The sequence below is a fragment of the Sus scrofa genome, chromosome 12 (genome assembly GCF_054392235.1).
Source record: "Sus scrofa isolate SSC_HxYL_T2T_F1_AM1 chromosome 12, Sscrofa_HxYL_maternal_Yorkshire_Landrace_v2.0, whole genome shotgun sequence".
NCBI lineage: Eukaryota > Metazoa > Chordata > Mammalia > Artiodactyla > Suidae > Sus > Sus scrofa.
The window spans coordinates 18,056,016-18,078,129 of record NC_139394.1 but is presented as its reverse complement, the minus strand read 5'-3'; the positions used below and the strand labels follow the sequence as shown (position 1 = coordinate 18,078,129).

At 47.6% G+C, this 22,114-nt stretch overlaps 1 protein-coding gene across 1 annotated transcript; it reads right to left on the bottom strand.

Moving 5' to 3' along the window:
* Positions 1-3,394: 3,394 nt before the first annotated feature.
* LOC146398081 (leucine-rich repeat-containing protein 37A3-like) lies at positions 3,395-18,950 on the bottom strand. The gene is made up of 6 exons (XM_084984203.1): positions 18,870-18,950; positions 12,342-12,413; positions 11,771-11,845; positions 8,307-8,422; positions 4,612-6,419; positions 3,395-4,033 (listed from the first exon to the last, which is right to left on the bottom strand). Exons 1-6 carry the CDS (start codon positions 18,887-18,889, stop codon positions 3,887-3,889), a joined length of 2,238 nt encoding a protein of 745 aa, XP_084840329.1. The 5' UTR covers positions 18,890-18,950; the 3' UTR covers positions 3,395-3,886.
* Positions 18,951-22,114: the final 3,164 nt, after the last annotated feature.

The following is a 22,114-nucleotide window of genomic DNA, read 5'->3' as shown; positions in this document are numbered from 1 at the left end:
TCCTGTTGTGGCTCAGGGGTTAAGAACTCAACATAGGACTTCCCTCGTGGCTCAGTGGGTTAAGGACCCAATGTTGTTACTGCTGGGGCAGAAGTTCAACCCCTTGCCCAGGAATTTCCACATGCCACAGCTGCAGAAAGAAAGAAAGAAAGAAGGAAAGAAAGAAAGAAGGAAGGAAGGAAGGAAGGAAGGAAAGAAAGAAAGGAAGATAGAAAGAAGGAAAGAAAAAGAACAGAGGGAGGGAGGGAAGGGAAGGAAAAGACCACAACATAGGATCCCTGGCCTCACTCAGTGGGTTAAGGATCCGGTGTTGCTGCAAGCTGATGGGTCACAGATGCAGCTCGGATCCAGCATTGCTGTGGCTGTGGCATAGGCCGGCAGGTGCAGCTTGGATTCAACAGCTAGCCGGGGAGCTTCCATATGCCACAGGCACCAAAAAGAAGAAAAGAGTCGAGGCTTGAGAGTTAGTTCAATCTAGCTTCAACCTCCGATCCTCCATTTGCCACCTCATGCCCTTGACTTCTGGTAACAGAGCCTCCCCTGCTCCCTGTGATTAAGTGGGCTCTGAAGTACTGGTTTAAGGCCCCACTGAGCATGGCTGGCCAGTCATGGTCTCCTGCTGGACACATGGTCCAAAGGTGTGGAGTTGGGAGTTCCCGTGTGGCTCGGTGGGTTAAGGATCCGGCACGGTCACTGCTGTGGCACGGGTTGCTGCTGGGATGCGGGTTCTTTCTGGCTCGGGAACTTCCGCATGCCACAGGCGTGGCCCAAAGCAATGAGAAGACCCAGAGAAAAACCAAATAAAAACAAAGGCGTGCGGAGTTCCCACTGTGGGACGGTGGGTTTAGACTGCAACTGCAGCCGCTTGGGTCCCTGCAAAAGTGCGGGTTTGATCCCTGGCCTGGAGCAGTGGGTGAAAGGAGCTGAGACTTGACTCAGTCTCTGGCCTGGGAACCTCCATGTGTCATGAGTGCGGCCATCAAAAAAGAAAAGGGAAGAAAACGGTCCGGCGTTGGAATGACTGACGACCATCTTCGCGGTCATGGGGCACGAGTCCTCTGGAGGCGGAAGCCACGGCAGAGGAGAGCACAGATGGGGAGAGGACGACGTGGTCTGCGCCCTGGAAGCAGCCGGCTCTAAGCCCGCAGGCTTCCTGGGGAGATGAGCTGACAGACTGTATGCCATCTGCGGTTCACGCATATTTGGTTGGATTTCTTCCACTTGGAACGTAAAGAGTGCTGACTAACAAGTTACCGTTGTGAACCTGGGCAAGGTTTTCACCCCCTCATCTCACCCCCAAGTCTCGGTTTCCTCCTCTGTTGGAGGGGGGAGTAAGATCTACCTCACAGGTAGCCGCAAGATCTCCAGGAGGTGGGAGTTCCCCTTGTGGCACAGTGGTTAACGAATCCGACTAGGAACCATGAGGTTGCGGGTTCAATCCCTGGCCTCGCTCAGCGGGTTAACCGATCCTGCCTTGCCGTGAGCTGTGGTGTAGGTCACAGATGGGGCTCCGATCTGCCTTTGCTGTGGCTCTGGCGGAGGCCGGTGGCTACAGCTCCCATTAGACCCCTAGCCTGGGAACCTCCATATGCCATGGGTGGGGCCCTAGAAAAGGCAAAAAATAAATCAAATAAAAGCATTCTTCGGCTGCATGTTCCCCCGCCCCCATTCCCTCCTTAACTGGCCTGGATACAGGGGAGGAGCAGGATCCTCTTTCCCTATCACCCCGAGTCTCAAACTCGCTCAGGAGGCAGGGCGCTTCTCTCTGTGACGGAACCAGGAATAAACTTATATTAGCCACGGGTCCTAGGACTGCCGCTTATTCATGCTGAATACAATCACAACCATCTGCACACCTTTCTCCCGGAAGAAAAAAAAAAAGGGCTGTCGGCAGTGCTTGACAGCTGGTTGTTTTTCCTTGAAAACAACCCCTTGCTACTTACTGCTTCACTTTGCGGTCAGTGAGCTCACAGAGCAGAGAGAGGGTGGCAGGAGCTCAAAGTCTACACTGTGAAAAAAATTAAATGTGAGATCATAACATCCACGTACTTCTTTTGTTTTAGGCTGAATGCAAAGGAAGTCTCCTGGGACTCACTGTCCTAGGACAGTGACCCATATGGGGATTCGTAATTCCCAGGGCCTTTTTGTTTTTATTTAACTTTTTTAAAAACTTTTTTTCTTTTCTTTTTATGGCTACACCCGTGGCGTATGGTTATTCCTGGGCTAGGAGTCGAATTGGAGCTGTAGCTGCCAGCCTACGCCACAGCCACAGCAACGCGGGATCCGAGCCGCGTCTGCCACCTACACCACAGCTCACGGCAACGCCAGATCCTTATTAACCCACTGAGCGAGGCCAGGGATTGAACCCGCATCTTCATGGATACTAGTCGGGTTGGTTAACCGCTGAGCCATGATGGACACTCCAAAATGCACTTTCCATCCACATGCTCCGTGCCTGGAATTCAGTGGTGATGGCGGCATTCTTTAGCGTTAACCAGGACTCCCTTTCCTTCCGTAAAGGGCGAAGTCTGCAGGGCAAGAAACAATCAACACAGAGCATCTGGGGCAAGCTTTGCTTTTGCCCCGTGAGAGGGACGAAGAGATGGTGAGAGGGGTCCACCCCAACAGATTCTAGGCAGATTATAAAAGCCCCCGAAGAAAATGTTAGACTCCTTTTATGACATGAGGAGACAGCGGCCTGGCTTCCAAAACCTGCTCCCCAAAAGCCCTGAGGAGAGGACGGGCAGACACGGCGGCAGACTGTCCACACGCCGCCTACTCTTCCCAGCCCTTGCCGCCTTCTCCCCTGCACTCTCGCCTTCCTCTTGACTTATAAAACTCTTCATAGTAAATAAATAGATACGGTCTTTAATTACACATCAGGGTTTCCCGTCTTTCCCAGTGCTTCTGTCTCCAAGGAGACAAGACAGAAAAGCAGAGTCGGGTGAGACTGGCTTCTGCTTTTGGTTTGGCCACCGGGGCCCGAAGTTGGTCTCCTTCCTCTATAAAACGGGGTGCGGATCTCACCCGCACAGGGTTGTTGGAATTCAATCAGACACCACACGGAAAACTCTTCACCCTGCGCTTGGCATAAATCAGCGCTAAGTTGGTGCCACAGACACGGTGGTCAAATCTATCAAAGGCTCTGCTTGAGGCATCAGGCTCTGAAGGCGCTTTCCCGCCACAAGACTATAAAAAAAATACTGCCTCCGTTTTTTTTCTGATACTCTTATACCCTTTTTTTTTTTTTCACATTTATGGCAATATGTTTACTTAAGGTGAGAAATGGGGACCTGCTATTATTTCCCCCCCCCAAGCCGTTAGGTAGCTCTTCTATTACCATGTATTCATTTTCTTCCACGGATCAGAGTATGAAAACACGACACTGCAAAAGTCTTGGAAACACATGCGTCTATGGACAATATCAATAAAAAGGCATACATAAGCTCAACCAAAAATGTGTTCAGACCTAGGCGATGAACACATGAAAACTCTTCTGAAGGACATCGCACGGCCACGCGTACATGGCATCAGATACCACCTGCCTAGAATGCTGTAACGATGTCAGTTTTCCGCAGATCAACCTACAAATTCCATGCAACCCTATTTATATCCAAGACAATTTGCAAACGCCACTTGGCCAGCTGACATTTGGTAGAGAAAATATGCAAGGATAGCATGTCACCTCTGGTCTTCTTACAAACTGAATTTGTCCAACTAGTCTAATGCCTTTTTAATCTCGGGTTCAATTCTAGAGACCTCCTGGGAGTGAAGTTCCTTTAAAAATCCTGGGAATATACGTTTCAGTAAAAGAACCCCACGTATTTCAGTCCTCGTGACTAAAGGGGGGTTCAAGCGGTAGTAAGTGGAAAGGTGGCTGTGCTTTTCAGTTTGCAGGTTCTGAATCTGACGTAATTGTTGTCCTTACCTCGATGAGACAGAAAATTACAATCAAAAGCATCACCACTACAGTCACAGATATCGCCAAGATGAGCTTGTTATTATAGCCATATCCGGGGACTTCTTTGGGGAGCTAAAAAAACAAAGCACAATTTTTTAAAACCAAGGGGATAGAAAGGATAAAAGCTAACTATTTTTAAACCTTCTCTAAATAATAGCTAACTATTCCTTCTTCTTCTTCTTTTTTTTTTTTTTCCGCCAGGGAGGCATGCAGAAGTTCTGGGCCCGGGATCAAATCTGTGCCACAGCAGTGACCCAAGCCACAGCAGTGACAGCCCTGGATCCTTAACCTGCTGCACCAGAGGGGAACTCCAATAGCTGATTATTCTTACACTGTGCTAAAACCCCATCCTTTCAGGCGAGCAGCTCATAGGTTCTTAAGAGCAGACCAAACCCAAAGTGTTATTGATCTTATGGCCAGCATTTCCTTCTACAACCTAGTTATCTTGTGCGTTAGGCTCTCCTCTCGTCTACCCTAGGAACAGTGCCACATGCCCTCAATGAGCAAAGAGGGAGGGCGCTGGCTTAGCCGGTCTCGTGGCTGAGACAAGAAACAGGCTAGGAGCCCCCGGTCTTCCTGCGTGGGCACTTTACGGGCCTGTCCTAAGCGGACGAAAAGTCCAGCTCCCATGTGTCAGGCATTGTCTTCACCTCACTCGACTCCTTCTGTTCCCCCTGGGCTTCTGTGTTCTCATTGATGTAGTTCTCGGTTTTCCACTGGTCCGTATCCCATTCTGCCTTGGACACCTTGGCTTCTTGCTGCTCACTGAGAAGCTTCATCAGGAGGCCTGTCCTGGAGATGAGCTTGGCATAGGCCAGCTGCACTTGGGGCTCGGAGCAGTCCATCTTCAACGTCCGGATAACATGAGAAATGAGCCCCCTCACGTCATTGTTGGGGATGAGGGACTGCAGCTGCTGGTTCAGCTGAGCTTCAAACTGAGTCCCCGGGGAGGGAACTCCTGGGGCAATGAAGCTTGTGGGCTTGGAGGCCACGTCAGTGCCCACACCGTGGTACTCCCACTGTATTTTGTGGGTGTGTTGATCAGTAGGCATAACATTGTCTGCAGGAACAGCAGAATATCCTGAAGGAAGAGTGCTCTGGGCGGTGCTTGCAGGGAGAGTGCCCGACAAAGTAGTTGTGCCTGAAGCAGTAGCAAGTTCTTCAAAAACAACCTGTGGAGTATTGTTTTCTGAGATGACGTTTTCTGTAGAAGGCTCTGAAGGAGAAAAGGATTGTGGAGAAGGCTTTTCCTGAGAACTGGGTTCTCCTGAAGGCGATGAAGCCTCCAGTGAAGGGGAATTTATGAGGCTCCTCACTGCAGAGGACGGAGGCCTCAATGCAAACAGCGATCGATAGCTTGAGATTTTGCCTGGGAACCCCTGGGCCTTTTTGGGAACGGCCGTTCTGTGAAGCAAAGGAGAGTGAGAGTTGCGGAAGGAGTACATCTTTCTGGGATGTGAGAGTGTTTTAGAAGTCTTTATATTTTTGACTTTTGCATTAGCATCTGCTAAAACCCAAAGAGTGTTCGATAAGTCCTTTGATTTCTTTTTGACCTTTCCTGGGGCTTCTGGATGGATAGAGGCAGCAGGCCTGCCCCTCGAGTACTGTTTCAGGAAAGAAGAGACTTCCGCTTTACGTTCCTTTAGGAGTAAAGCCTCTTTTTCCAAGGAGTTTGCCACTAGCTTCCTGGGCCTCTGCGCCACGTGCAGCTGGGCCAGTTCCCTGGCGGAGGGCCCCCCGAGCTTGCTTCCTCTGGCAGCGTTCTCCACCAGTGGCTGGGCATTCTCTTTGCCCCTGGGGCTCTGCCTTCTCATTTCTCTGAAGTGCCTTTTCTTTATGCCCCTCGGGCCCTCGAGGACCCTGTTCACCTTCGGCGGCCTTTTTTCTGTGCTCTCAACCTCTTCGAGGCTCTTCTCCTGTTGTCGGGCGGTTTCCAATTTCCCTCGAAGGATGTGGCGTCTCAGCTGGGGACTTAACACGTTGGACTGTATAAGCATGGCAGCTTTTTCTTTCCTTAGAACGTCATCAATTTTTTCCTGAATTTCTGCATCTAACAAATTTTCCAGAAAACAGAGTTGCCTCAATTTAGTTTTATAAGTTGAAATACTGGATTCAGGTTTAACAGAGGGGTTCCCGGTGGGGGTCTTCAAATGGCCCGGTGGGATGTCTGCCTCTGCTACATTTGAAAAGAGAAGCTGGATGAATGGCAGCAAGGTGGATTCTGCATCTTCTAGATTTCCCTCGGAGAAATACGGCAGGATGTAGTTGAGTGCACTGATAACATCACTTTCATCACTAAAGTCCGGCTGCTCATCCATGAAGCTCGACAAGCTGACACGACTTCTGCCTGAGGACGGCCTCTCTGGCTCAATAATCAGCTCGGTGCTGGTGTTCTTCTTCCGGGCTTGTAGCACCTTCATGAACGATCCTTCTGCGTGCCCTAGAGATGTTTCTTTATCTGTCAAAAAGGAAGAGACTGGTTCTGAACACGGAAGACTGATGGGGCAGCTCTTGTCCCATCAGCCACGTATCCCGGGCAAACACACTAGGCAGCAGCAAACCTCCGAGGGCCACTTAGAGAGGAGACAGAGAGACCCACACTTAGACCTACGACTGGCAACAACAACAGGTGGCAGAAGACAGCTTCCCAAAAAGTGCCTCTTCATTCAGAGAGCTCCATAACGTGAAATACAGCGACTACATTTAGGATTAGTCCACTGGACCCCAGGGGCCAACTGCCCAGGACTCGAGAAAAGCCAGGGCTGGAAGACAAACACTCCCGGACTCCGCTGGGCCCTGCGGATCTACTGTGACTCCTCCCTCAGGCTCACACACCCCATCCTGTCCTGCCTCAGAAGCAGAGGGGCTGGCCCCGTCTCTCCACCTCTTCACTGTGCTTGTGTTCTTGCTGCTATCCCAGGGGACCGGGACAACACCTGCGGCTCACAGGGCCTCACCTGCACTTGTCCTTCTCCATCTACCCACCGAGTCCTTTGCCCAGTCCCTGCTTATATATATCCCAGCCCTCACAACCGAAGGTTCTACACCCTGGTTCTTTGCTACAATTTGGGCAGGGATCTGGGGTGCAGGTTGAGAGATTTTTCCAGGCTGTATGCCAACGTGGAATGTTAATACGTGAGGTCCTAAAAGGCAAGAGGGAAAAAGCAACTTCTGCCAGAAGCCTACTTTGCTTTCATTTCATTTCACTTCGCCTATTTCCAGCTCTGCTTGCGGAACCACCAAAGCTGCTCACTACGGCAAGGTGATGTGTACCACTGTGTAGCTGGGCTTCTCCTCCAGAGGGATGAAAAGCGTTTGGGGTGGCGGTGGTGAGGGTCAGGGGAGGAGGGAAGGGTCACGAGGAAGGAGGAGCCCAGACTGGCCGAGAGCCCACAGCTGGCGACAGGGGTCTGAGCACTAGGCCACGACACTGAACGCCTCTGATCTTGCTTGCCCTCACCTGTAAAGGCAGACCAAACACCCTTTTCTGCCCACTTCTGGGGGAGAAGGGAGCAATATAATTGGTTAAAAAAACTGAAAACATTGTTTTGAAAAAGAAGCAACATGGTCTTTATCTAAGTAGCAACGTGTCCTTTACAATGTGCTCTAGATCACTGATGGAGACGCGTATTCGAGCCATCTGGGCAGGAAAGCAGGTTTTGAAGTTGTTAAGGTAGTGTCAATAAATCTGATATACAGAAAATAGTTGGAAGCACCTGAGTGTTTTGTGGGTAGAAAAGCTTGAGATTTAGAGCAAGTTCAGAGCTGGATGGTCTAAGAATAAAATAGCTCTCCTACCCATTCGAAGGGCTAGGTAGCAGCTTCGGGTTGTGGAACCAGAAACTCTCAGGTAAACCATAAACCATAAACCATAAAAGGGCACTGCTTACACTCTATCATACAACTGCAAACAAAACAAACAAACTAATCAGAACTACATTTACGCCTGTTGTAGAAGACAAAGGGTACTTGAGACTTAACGTATCTAAACGCAGTTTACACACTGTGGTGCACTGTAGGAATAAGTTCTCATTTGCAGGGAGCACCGAATATAGTATGTGGCCATTAAGGTTGACTCCCTTCCCCTCTGCATTCCTTCCTCTTGCTCCTTTATGTGGGTCACTTACATCAGGCAGCTAATGTAACTGAGCTGTTATTAGCTTAATAATGTAACCAAGAATCTGACCTTTAGCAAGGGAGTAGTTCTTAGAAATTTAGGGAGTTGGAGTGCTGAATGAATAAAACTATTGCAATTACACCATTCATTCAACAATCCATCATAACTGATTAAAAATAAACATTAAATAAACATTTAAAAATGTATCACCAGGCAATTCGGACTCACCACAACGCGCGCTGTTTTGCAGGCATCTGTCACAATGCAGCTTGACCGTCTTGCAGACAACTTCAATGCTGTTTTTAAATTGGCAGAGGCAGCAGGCCATATGGCTAGGCAAGATCCTGTAAACGGAAATGCAGAGAATTAAATCTGTGGTAGAGGAGTTAGTTGAGCAGGTACGAGAGGCAGGCCACAGCCACCACAGGGCGGGGCCGAAAGGACTTCTTAGGGCAGAAGAACTGGAGCATTGCACAGGGACTAGCTGGTCAAGGGCTGCTCTTGGCTGTTGTAAGTAAATATGCAGGAGGACAGAGGTACCCAACAGAAGGATGACGATGGCAGTAGATATAGTGTGCCTAGACGAAAAAAGTGATACGTGTTAGAATTGGGGGACATTGGCCTGTAGTTTAATTCGGAAGTATCTCCTCCCGACCCAAAAGCTCACTGTGAGTTGACAGTACACAGCAAGAGGGAAGACTTCTAGGAGAAGTCTGAACAAGTCCCCAGCTTCTGGAGTCCCTTTCTCAATTCCTAGTTGTGAGTAGCAAATATATTAGAAGGTACTAAATAAAGAAACACTGTGTGGTTAAACAATAACAGAGACTGTACTGGCCAGATCTGGACAATCTGAACATTCAAAAGAAGAATGCGAGCATGACAATAAGGTATAACAGCATTAAGTTAAAGAAGGGCACACGAGTCCGTAATGATAAGTGAAAAGACAAGAGGGAGAGCTCTTCTTTACACAGTAGTATCAGCTAATAAATGCATAGGGAATGATAGAATTAGGAGCATCATCTTGGGAATTCCCGCTGTGGTGCAGTGGGTTAAGGATCTGGCTTGTCTCTGTGGAGGCGCCGCTTCGATTCCTGGCCGAGAGCAATGGTTAAGGATCTGGCATTGCCACAGCTGGAACACCTCTGGCTCGGATCTGATCCCTGGCCCAGGAGCTTCCATCTGCTGTGCGGGCGGCCAAACAAAAGGGAAAGTGCCATTTTGCAACTACCAATGTAATAACTGATTCAGACAAGGATCACCACTGATGCACAGCTGGGCGAAGAGCTGTTTGACAGTAGGACCCTCACTGATCCCCAAATGTCACCCCACAGATTATTTATGAATTACCAAGGGGGAAAATAACTTTCCAATGGAGCGATATGGAAGACAGCTCCCTAAACAAGTGATCAAATCTTGACCCACTGGGCCACCCAGAGGGAGGAAGTAGGAAGGATACAGTGTCTATGAAGCATTCATCCCCAAAATGTTTACTTTGAATCTCATGAAGAAACAGACAAATCCACACTGTAGGGCAATGCACAAGACAACTGGCTTCGATTCTTCAAAGACGACAATTTCATAAAAGACAGAAAAAAAAAAATACCCGAGAAATACTCCAGCTTAAAAGAAACAAAGATATGACATGAGATGCCTAATCTCTGACTGGACTCTGTATCAAGACAAAACAGACTTAAAGAATGGTATTGGTGGAGTGTCCGCTCAGGTGCAGTGGGATTCGGTGGCGTCTTGGGAGCCCTGGGACGCAGGTTCGATCCCCAGCCCGGCACAGTGGGTTAAGGAGCCAGTGTTGCCACAGCTGTGGCTTAGGTTGCAACGGCAGCTCGGATCCGATCTGGCCTGGGAACCCCATATGCTGCGAAGGGGCCAAAGATATGAAAAGACAGTTTTCAAGAAACCGCATCTCAGGCAATAAGGTTCAGTGATCCCCAAGAGATGGGAAATAAGGAAGTGATCCCTATGATTGCCCTGCTCACTTCTTTGAGAGAGTTTTCAGGTCATCGGACAGGGAAGAGAAACCCAGTCAGAGACTGATGGACTCCCTGACTCAGGAAATGGAGCTGAGAGTCTGGGAAAACCAAGGTAACAGGGGTTCACAAAGCAGAGTACTAGAGAGAAAAGAAAGGCACAGACAGAGAACTCTGGAGACAGGCAGAGGGATCTCTGGACTATTCAGCAAAGTGTTGGTCAGTGCAGGTGTGTGAGGAATTCCTTGAGGCCAAGAAAAGATGGGTTAATCAGAATAAATGGGTATCACACAGCATGGGAAATAGTACCTGTTCCTACAAGCCAGACGGGAAAACCTTACACTACTCAGAAAGGGCTTGTCTCAGCAGTTTCTTTTTTCCTTTCTTTTCTTTTCTTTTTTCTTCTTTCTTTTTTTTTTTTTTTTTTTTTTTTGATCTTTTTGCCTTTTCTAGGGCCGCTCCTGCAGCATATGGAGGTTCCCAGGCTATAGATCTAATTGGAGCTGTAGCCACTGGCCTACGCCAGAGCCACAGCAACGCGGGATCCACGCCGCATCTGCAACCTACACCACAGCTCACGGCAATGCCGGACCCTTGACCCACTGAGCAAGGCCAGGGATCCAACCCGCAATCTCATGGTTCCTAGTTGAATTCATTAACCACTGAGTCATGATGGCAACTCCCCTCAGTAGGTTCAAATGATGAGCTCTAGACTAAAGGCTACTTGTGGTCATACCTAACAAATCTTAAAAACGAGACCTAGGGAGTTCCCGTTGTGGTGCAGCAAAAACAAATCTGACGAGGAACCATGAGGTTGCAGGTCTGATCCCTGGCCTTGCTCAGTGGGTTAAGGATCTGGTGTCGCTGTGAGCTGTGGTGTAGGTGGCAGACACGGCTTGGATCTGGCATTGCTGTGGCGGTGGTGTAGGCTCGCAGCTGTAGCTCCGATCCCATCCCTAGCCTGGGAACCTCCATGTGCTGTAAGTGCGGCCTTGAAGAAAAAAAAAAGTGACAACAACAACAACAACAAAAAACTAGACCTAAAAAGATAAACTGTTTTGTTCCACCCAAAACAAAGCTCAAGCATTTTATAAGAATATACAAATATATATAGCACACAATAAACTAAAACTCACAATGTCTGGAATTATGTGAAAAATCACCAAGCATGCAAAGGAGCAGGAAAATATGTCCCATGTGGAGGAGGAAAAGTACTCAATCAAAGCGAACCCATAATCTGCACAGATGCTAGAATCAGCAGAAAAGAACATTGAAAATTTTAATACATAGGAAAAAAGTTATTAGTACTGTATTGCATGTGTGAAAAAAATCCAGACTGAAAATGTTAAGGAGACGCATAGAAGACGTAAAACACACCCGAACTGAGCTTCTAGAGGTGAAAGCCAATTTCTAAATGAAAAAGATACAGGATGGGCTTAATGGCAGGTTAGACACTGCAGAAGAAAGCATCAGGAAACACTGAGGCAGAGAAACTGTCCAAAATGAAGCACAAAGAGCAGCAAAACAAAACAACACAAAAGACACAAGGGCTGGGAGGGGAGAAATGAAAGTACATTACCTGAAGTTGCCTACGCGAGTCATGACTCTTATTAATGAAAATGACACATGAAAAAATCTGACTGAGGAAAATAACACAACAAACCTAAAAAATTTAAGTGAACATAAATGTAAGAAAAATCAACTTACAGCTTTTCCAATTCAAGGGTCATCATGAGGATACTTTCAACCGTTGTAAGTGACACTTGTGTTGTTCCCAGGTCTCTGAAGGAAAAGCCCAAACATGCATGGTATAAACACAAGGACAAAAATTCTAGACTTAAAAAAGAAAAAAATGCCTAACATGTAATTACTTCAATTCTGGCTTCTTACTTGCCATAGATGATAATTCCAAAGAGCTCTTATTGACGGAAGTTAAATTGACTGGCATCGTCAAATTAATGACCTTGGTGTCGAACACTCCAACCTTTTAAAATTATTATTATTATGGTTTCGTTTTGGTCTTTTTAGGGCCACGGGGGCAGCATATGGAAGTTCCCGGCCTACGCCACAGCCACAGCAACTAGTGATCCAAGTTGTGTCTGCAGCCTACACCACAGCTCATGGCAACGCCCGATCCCCAACCCACTAAGCGAGGCTCGTGGATAATAGTCAGGTTCACTACCACTGAGCCAGGACAGGAACTCACACCACTTAGAATTTAAATTGTCACTGTTTAGGCAAAACACTCAATCTCCCATGAGACGGTTGTGATACTTACAAGTATCTCAGCACTGGTAATTTATAAAGATACGAATCTTCAACTGTTGTCAAAGGATTATGGCTGAGAACTCTGAAAAAAATGGAATGGAATTAAAATTATCTGCATTTTCAATTACTTTCCCGAAAGTTTATATTCATTTTTTGGGTCTGGAACTTGAAGGAAAAAATCATTTTCTGTCTTTACTTATAAATCACCCTTAGAATCCATAAAACACTCTCTCTTTGGAAACTACCCAAGTATCCAGGAGATAAAGAGAAAGAAATAGAAAAAAAAAAATAGTGGATAGCAAAGAAAAAACACTCCAAAGAACTTTTCAGGTCAAAGACCCTAGAAGTGATTATCTTGGCAGGAAGTCCTTGCTCTGTAAGAAATGCTATTTTGAGGGTTGTTTTCTTTTTTTTTTCCCCCCCACTTTTCTCGCCATGCGGCACATAGGCTTCTCGGGCCAGGGATCAGATCTGAGCCGCAGTCATGACCTAAGCCACAGCTGCAGGATCCTTAACCCACTGTCAGGTGGGGATCAAACCTGCAACCCAGCGCTCCCGAGATGCCACCAATCCCATTGTGCCACAGCAAGAACTCCAAGGAATGCTAGTTTTAGTGTCCTCCATAATTCAAGGTGGTTTTCACCTCTAGAATTTTTTTCTTAATTTCATGGTTTAAACTGCACAGTTAAAAACAAAAATAGGACCAAATCCTTGGTTTTGGAGACAAAGAAGAAGAGATAAGTCCAAGAGAAACTGGTAAAAGCCATACTCCCATCACACAGTCCCGTGTGTATCCTTTTTGCTTTGCTTTTCTTTTCCTTTCTTTGTTTTGGAGCTATACCCACGGCATATGGAAGTTCCCAGGCTAGGGGTCGAATCGGAGCTGTAGCTGCCGGCCTACACCACAGCCACGGCAACACCAGATCCAAGCCACGTCTATGACCTACACCACAGCTCATGGCAATGCCAGACCCTCAGCCCACTGAGCAAGGCCAGGGATCGAACCCTCATCCTCATGGATACCAGTCGGATTCTTAACCCACTGAGCCACAACAGGAACTCCTTAGAGATTTGAAACCATGTGGCAGGCAAATCACTGAAAAAGGTGGAGGAGTAACATCTGAAAGTTCATCATCCCTCTACAACAACAACAACAACAACAACAACAACAACAACAAAATTGGCAAAAGGGGTCAGAATCACCTGTTTAGAACTCTGGAAATGTAGCCAACAGGCTTGCAGCAATTTAGTTTAAGGAAAACAAATTAACTTCTGTAAGAACAGTGAGATGGGTTGTTTTAACATGTCCTAGACCTCTGCTCTCCAGGCCAGTGGTGGCCTTGAAACAGAGCCCACGTTCCCAGTCCCAGAGGGAGCAGAATGGAGCTTGAGTTCCCTCGAAGACTCATTCCCAAGGCACCGCCATTGTTTTATCTGTCTGGTGGTTCCCTGGAAGACCTCACTTGAAAGGCTCGCCTTTGACCTGACTGACAGCTGCCTGGTGCCAAAAGCCTCTCCTCGGGTGGCATTTTGGAAAATGTTTGCAGGTCAGTGTTGTAACAGGGCAGTTGCATGAAGGCGTAGGTAACCGGTTTGGGGCAAAAACCTGCATCACTAATAACTATGAGCATTAAGAAATGGGGTCAGCAAGGTTGCAGGATGTAAGAGCAATAGGCAAAAATTAGCTGTATCTCTATACACGAGTAATAAGTAAGCCAAATCAAAATGAAGAAAACAACTCCATGTGTAACAGCATCAGAAAGAATAAAATACTTAGGAAAAAACTTTAACCAGCGAAGTGCAAGACCCACGCTGCAAAGTGCAAAACATCGTTGAAAGACGTTGAAGATCGAAATAAACGAAAGACGCCATGGTCACCGATCCGAGGACAGCATTATTAAATTTGTACTACTTCCCAAATTGATCTATGTTTGCAGTGCAATGCCTACCAAAATCCCAGCTGATTTCGTTCCGGAAACTGCCAAGCTCATTCTAAAATCCACATGGCAATTCAAGGGGCCCAGAATGACCAAAGCGATGTGGGTAAAGAGCAAAGTGGGAGGACTCACCCGTCCTGGTTTCCAAACCCAGTTCAAAGCTACTGCAATCACAGGGTGGTACTGGCATGAGAACATACACGGAAATCAACAGAACAGACCTGACAGTGCGGAAATAAATCCTCATATTTATGGTCTATCGACTTCCAACAAGGTGCCGCCGAGCAGAATTCAATGCGGAAAGAAGAGTCCTAAATGGTGCTGGGACGACTGCACACCCACACACAAAATAACAAAGCTGGACTCCTACCTACCTTGCACATCACATATGAAAAGTAACTCAAAGTGGATCAAAGAGCCAAGTGTGAGAGCAAACGCTACACAATTCTTAGAAGAAAACCCAGGAGTAAATCTTTAGGACCCTGTCCTAGGCAACGGTTTCTTACAAACAAGCAACCAAAGGAAAAACCAGGTAAATTGGACCCTGTAAAATTTTAAAAATGTGTGTGCTTCAAAGAACACTATCAAGAAAGTGAAGAACAGCACACAGCATGGGGGAAAATATTTGCAAATCATTTATCTGGTAAAGGTCTAGTATCCAGAACATCCAGAATACACAAAGAACTCTTACAGCTCAATAATAAGATAACTAACTTTACTGTTTTGCTGTTCAGGGCCAAACCCATGGCCCATGGACGTTCCCAGGCTAGGGGCCGAACTGGAGCTACACGTGCCGGCCTGTGCCACAGCCACGGCAACGCTGGATCCGAGCCACATCTGCAACCTACACCACAGCTCCTGGCAAAGCCGGATCCTTAACCCATGGAGCGAGGCCAGGGATCCAACCCGCAACCTCATGGTTTCCAGTTGGATTTGTTTCCGCTGCGCCACAACGGGAACTCCAAAATAAGGGAACATTTCTTGCCTGTTGCTTTTTTTCTCCAAACTCTTCTCTATAAGTCCAGACAGACGGACTACATTTCCTTTCGGTGAACTGAGGAGACTGAGAAGAACTGAGGGCTGAATCACGTCATCACTGCCCTGAATGTACTGAAATCCTAACAGCTGAAGCTGAAAACCATCCAAAGAAGGCAGTGAACAAAAATTTAAAAACAGGGCAAACTCCAAAACTATCTGTGCTAGAATCCCAGGGCAGGCAGGGAAAACTGGGTCCTTGGCAGAAGGCAGTCAAAGAAATAAGCAGAGAGATCCTGACCCTGTTCCAACATGTTTGAGGGACTTGGGGACGAAGCACCCCCTTTCCCTAATCCTTCTACACAGCTTCAGCAGCCATGAGAACATGACTCCCCACGGGAGGCTCCTCAATCCGAGACCTCTAACTGCACCACATGAACCCTCTCTCAGGCACAAAGGCTAAAGAATCCGAAATGGTGAACCTGTATCTTCATCAAAGCCCTGAGAATAGCCTTGAGGAAGAGTCCCTGGCAGTCGGGAACAGTGGAAGAAGCAAGGGCCGGGGAATCAGGCAGATCTGGAGTTGCATTCTGGATGTCACCTTCTGGGGAAGTCACTCGAGCAAGAAACATCTCTGAGTCTCAGGACCATTTACCTCATAAGGCAGTTGGAGGATTAAATGAAAGAGCACGTGCAACGCACCTGGCACAGGCTGGGCACAGAGTAGGTGCTCAGCAGTAATGACGTCACAGCTGCACTGGCCAGTGGCCGGTGCAGATGGGGTGCCCAGGGGTGGCACGCCAGGAGTGCCAGAAGTAAGGAACTCTCACAGGGAAAAAGAACTCCCTGCTCTAAAGGTCCTAGTCACGTTAGAAACCAACGTCGGGATACAAGGCACAAAAAGCCACATTGCCACCATTTACCGCCTTTGACAAGGACCTGCGGAGCTGCATAGGAAATCACTGGCAAAGCTCCTAAGCGGTTGTGCCACTTGTTAGTGGTGTGAATCTCGGCAAGTTATCCAACGTCTCCGAGTTGCCATTTCCTCATCCCCACAATGGCGATGATAATATCTGCGTCACGAGAGTTGCTGGGGTGAGAACCCTGAGATATTATGTGAGGTAACACGTGCTCAGCACTGACTATATACCAAGCACTACTGTCTTCCTTGTACAGTAAGGAAAAGTACGGCATGGTGCCTGGGACAGAAGTACTTGTTAGGGGGCAGAGGAAGACTCGCTATGCTTCTGAGGGAAGGAAGATTTCTCGAGATACAGGGGGGAAGACGAGGAGGCAGCTGGGAGGAGAGGAGAGGAGAGTAGGTGCTGGAGTTCCCGTCGCTGCTCAGCCGTTAACGAACCCAACCAGCATCCATGAGGATGTGGGACTGATCCCTGGCCTTGCTCAGTGGGTTAAGAGCCGGCGTTGCCGTGAGCTGTGGTGTAAGTCCCAGACATGGTTCGGATCAGGAGTGGATGTGCTTGTGGGGTAGGCCAGTGACTACAGCTCCCATTCAAGCCCTAGCCTCGGAACCTCCACATGCCACAGGTGTGGCCCTGAAACGGGGCGCGGGGGCGGGGGGGAGGTGAACACAGAAATTTCAGAGGAACCAGTTTGTGCCCCTTCCTCAGGAATCTTTCCTAATGCACGACCCACTTTCTCCTTCGGCCCCCACCCACACCTGGCCACCCGGCTGCAGGGCTTTCACGTTTCCCCATCCACATCCATCTTTCTCCTTCCAGTGCAAACGTTTCTCAGGGACAAACTCCCTGTCCTAGTCTTCTTCACACCCCAGCACTTACTACCGTGCTGACACTCAGTGGGCATGGCCCTCGGTAAATCACTGGGCATGAATTTGTGAACTTTCATCCACTGTGATTCCACAATGCATTTTCCTGCGTTGCCTACGTTACTCGGATTCTCATAAGGCACTCCCCGTGTTAGAAAATGTTCAGAAAATGTGCTGCGTTTAAGACCCTGTATTGATACTGCTACTACAACCTCCTGCTTTAGGGACCCAATGGGCCTGCTCTCAGATGTGTCAGTTCAAAAACAGAACAAAACGAAACAAAACCAAGCAAAACAAAACGAAACACTGACCCTGGAGCTCCTTCCCCAAGGTCGGCACCAGCAAATTACCGAGGGGATGAGGGAGGCCACCACAGACAGGCATCCGCAGGAACTGATCCTCTAGCTCCAGATCACCCTCGACACCTGCATTAATTAACCTGAAATGAACTATGTGAAACTGGATTTCTGAATGCAGCGAAGGGAGTCTTTTCCAAAGCCAGGTTTAGAAGAAGCTCTTCACCTTAAGTCTAAAATCCCCATTCAGGCCCCTGAACATACCCACTCTCATTCCCTGGAGTCACAGAGAAATCACAGAATGTCCTGGCTGCACGAGTATAAAACCCACATCTCCTACTGAAGAGCAGTCAGGAAAGAAAGTATATAGAATTGTATATCCTTGTATGTAATGTATTGTCTTCATGTCTTCCACACTACAGCTGAACACAAACCACATCTTTTTCCCTATCTTGAAGGTTCCTATCGGCCAAGAGAATTCACGTCCGAGGTATGTACTTTCTGAACAATAATGTTCTGGGAGGTGGGGAGAGAAGGGCCTGCCTGCGGTGGGTGTTCGGGAATTCGTTCTGCTTTGCCATGTCAAAGAAGTTAATGGTTGAGGAAGCAGCCACACCTTTTGCTCCCTGAAGAATTCTGTGCTAAACTCAGTTACTGGCAGCTCTGTGTTGCGTACTCAGTTATAAGCAGCTAGGACTTTGCCCAGGAGCAGGAAGCAAAGTTAAATTCAAAAGGAGAACTTCACGGACCATGCGCACACTGGAGCAGCGGGGTTGGGATTAGCCATGGGATTCCGTGACAATGCTAACCTGGCTGTTTTGCTTGGTGTCTCTGGTTGCCCATGCCCAAGACCAGTACTATGGAAAGGAAAGCATTTCATTGCTGAGTTAGACCCGGCTCTTGGCCTCTTTGTACCTTAGTTTCCTCACTTGGAAAATAAAGGGACCCCTTCTGGAATTCATACTGGACTTAGGCCCAGCTAACCAATAACTGTTGGTTTTTTTTGTTTTTTTTGTTTTTTTTTTTGTCTTTTTGCCACTTCTTGAGCTGCTCCCATGGCATATGGAGGTTCCCAGGCTAGGGGTCCAATTGGAGCTATAGGCACCGACCTACGCCAGAGCCACAGCAACTCGGGATCCGAGCCACGTCTGCAACCTACACCATAGCTCACGGCAACATCGGGTCCTTAACCCCCTGAGCAAGGCCAGGGATGGAACCCGCAACCTCATGGTTCCTAGTCGGATTCATTAACCACTGAGCCACGACGGGAACTCCTGATTTTTTTTTTGTTTTTCTTTCTTTGGCCGCCCCGTGGCATATGGAGTTCCCAGGCGAGGGATCAGATCCGAGCCACAGTTGTGACCTACGCAGCAACTGCAGCCATGAAGGATCCTTAACCCACCGTGCTGGGCCAGGGCTCGAACCTACATCCCAACGCTCCTGAGATGCTGCTGATCCCATTGCTCCACAGCAGGAACGCCTGTCTTAGGTTTTAATGCATAGGGTTCTTTTTACATGTATTCATCTTCTATTGCACTTACAACTTGTGTAAAAACTGCATTCCGTGCCAGGCTTGAAACGTTCCAAAGCTCACTTCTGTGATTAAATTGCAACCAAGATTTCTACAAAAAAGACACAAGCAAAAGAAGAAAAACATTTATTCTGTCCGAACATTTAACCATTGGCACTAATTCTAATCTATACAGGATGACACATAACCTCAATACTCCCTCCACACATTAAAGAACTCTCACTGCGGAGGACATCTGCTCGGGATTTATACACGTTCATGATTATTTACGTGGTGCATCAGATACAAAAGAGCAAAGGTTCAACAAATATTTGTGCTACGTGATCTTTATTTCCCCAGAGAAGGGCAGCACGCTTGACATTTGGGGCTGGATAGTTCTTTGTTGGGGGCTCTCCTGTACACTGCAGGATGTGTGGCAGCATCTCTGGCCTCTGTCCACTGGATGCCAGCAGTACATCTACCGTTCTGACAGCCAAAAATGTCTCCAGGCATTGCCAAATGTCGCCTGCGTGCAAAATCACCCTGGTTGAGAGCCACTGCTCTATGATTAGTCACTCCGATATGTGCAATAATTCCCAGGCTAATCTTTACTAGAGACAAAAAGAGATTTCCTCCATCGTTGTTGTAGCAATTTTAGTATTCCAAAATGAGTAACAAATTACTTTCATTAAACAAATAGTCTTTATAACAATTCCAACATAATGACGTTTATATTTGCAACTTACACGTATTGCAAAAAAGGTAGCGATTCAAATGTACGTCTTTTTTTTTTTTTTTTTTTTTTTTTGACTTTTGTCTTTTTGTCGTTGTTGCTGTTGTTGTTGTTGCTATTTCTTGGGCCGCTCCCGCGGCATATGGAGGTTCCCAGGCTAGGGGTTGAATCGGAGCTGTAGCCACCGGCCTACACCAGAGCCACAGCAACGCGGGATCCGAGCCGCGTCTGCAACCTACACCACAGCTCACGGCAACGCCGGATCGTCAACCCACTGAGCAAGGGCAGGGACCGAACCCGCAACCTCATGGTTCCTAGTCGGATTCGTTAACCACTGCGCCACGACGGGAACTCCTCCACAAGTAATTTCTTACAGCTAAAAAGAATATTCTTACATTTACACCCCTTCCAGTTTCATCATGTTTTTCTAGGCCAATTCAACACCAGAAGAAATCAAAGATATCCTTCTTGGGAGCTCCCATCGTGGCTCGGCGGAAACAAATCTCACTGGCATCCAGGAGGATGCAGGTTCCATCCCTGGCCTCACTCAGTGGGTTAGGGAATCGTGAGCTGCGGTGTAGGTCACAGACACGGCTGGGATCTGGCCTTGCTGTTGTAGTCCGGAGGCAGCAACTCCAATTCGACCCTTCGAACCCTAGCCTGGGGAACTCCCTATGCTGCAGGTGCGGCCCTCCTAAAATAACATAACATAACATAACATAACATAACATAAAATAAAATGATATCCTTCGATACATCTTGAGAGGAAGGTACTCCTCTCGTTAACATGTACCTCCAAACTAACCCAGTACTATACTTTTTTTTTCCATACTGACTTTCACTTGAAAATACTCACTGTTGACCGTAGTAGCTATCTTACGTCCTAACGATTCCAGCTTAGTCTCTCATTTCATCTGGGTGGGTATAACTGTCTTCTGACTGGTGTTTGCATCACTAGTCTCTCCCTTTCTAAGCCATCCTGTACACAATCGCCACATTAACTCTACACAGGTGATTCTCAAATATCAGCATCATTTGGGAACTCACTGAAGATACATTGTACTCAGCGCTACTCTGGACCAATTGAATCGGTAACTGTGGGGATGGAGCTTGCGGGGTTTTTTTCCTTTCCTTTTCGTCTTTCCAGGGCCACACACACGGCATGTGGAGGTTCCCACGGTAGGGGTCCAAGAGCAGGTACGGCTGCCAGCCTACACCACAGCCACAGCAATGCGGGATCCGAGCCTCGACTGTGACCCACACCACAACTCATGGCAAAGCCAGATCCTTAACCCACTGAGCGAGGCCAGGGATCCACCCTGCATCCTCATGGATGCTAGTCGGGTTCGTTAACTGCTGAGCCAGGACAGAAACTCCCTGGAGCTTGTGTTTTAACAAGCCTCCAATGGACTGACTCTGTTGTAGGCTAAAGATTGTTCTAGAGCTCTGCTCTGGTAACGTGACAGGGCGGGTTATCCTTGGCTCAGCCTCCCAAACCCTAGAGGATCTGGCTCTAATCGCCCACTCTCCCACTTGTACTCTACAGGTACTCAAAAGGATTTTTCCCGTGTTTTGCCTTTCTCCCACTTGCCTTTGCAAGCTTAGTCTTCCCACGATGTCTCATGATACCCAAGGGCCTTTCCCGGTCTCATTTAAACAGCACTGTTTTTGTAAACAGTTATCTCCCCGGATGCAATTTTTTGGATCTTTTTTTCCCTCTTCCATGCACCAAAACAACTCATAGCGCTCACCGCCCTGATCCATTTCTTCTTTGGAAGATAGCCTCTTTTGCATCCCAGTTCCTCTGAGCATAAACACCGTGAAAGTTTGGACTAGATCATGCTCGTGTGCATTGTCTTATTTTTCTTTTTCTTTTTTTTTGCTTTTTAGGGCCGAACCCGCAGCATATGAAGGTTCCCAAGCTAAGGGTCTAATCGGAGCTACAGCTGCCAGCCTACGCCACGGCAACTCCAGATCCTAGCCCGGTCTGTGACCTACATCACAACTCACAGCCAAGCAAGATCCTTAACCTGCTGAGCAAGGCCAGGGATCGAACCCGCAACCTCACGGTTCCTAGTCAGATTCTTTTATGTGGCGCCATGACGGGGGAACTCCTCGTCTCTCCTTTTTAAGCCAATGCATGGACATAAAGCAAATGCTAATATTTACAACATAAACATACGTCTGGGGAGTAAATAAGAGAAATAGGGAGGAAATGACTGTTTTAAAAGAAGTGCCGTTTTCTTACTTCATGGCTCCCTCTTCGGGCCTCTACAGCACTTAGAAGTGTTCCTCTATCATCCATTCAATTGAGTTTAGGATCCATGGGTCAAATCTGGCCCATCCTTCAGTGCTTCTCTAGTACGGTCTGCACTTACATGTGTATTTTTCCAGTGAGATCGTGAGTGGCTAGAAGGAATCCTGTCTTACCCACCCTTATGTTTATCACACTAGGCACAGGGCCTGACACATTCTCTTTTGGCTTTTTTATAGATTGGTATTTTTTAGATGGCATAATAAATGAGAACACTTCTGCTAACATG

Bases quoted from the DNA above. Each gene is read 5' to 3' on its own strand.
- LOC146398081 (XM_084984203.1), bottom strand. From the start codon at position 18,889: ATGCAGTTTTTACACAAGTT. The intron at 11,846-12,341 runs GTAAGTATCACA...CTTTTCCTTCAG, and splicing joins TTACCAGTGCTGAGATACTT to AGACCTGGGAACAACACAAG. The intron at 6,420-8,306 runs GTGAGTCCGAAT...CCTTTTTGACAG, and splicing joins GCAAAACAGCGCGCGTTGTG to ATAAAGAAACATCTCTAGGG.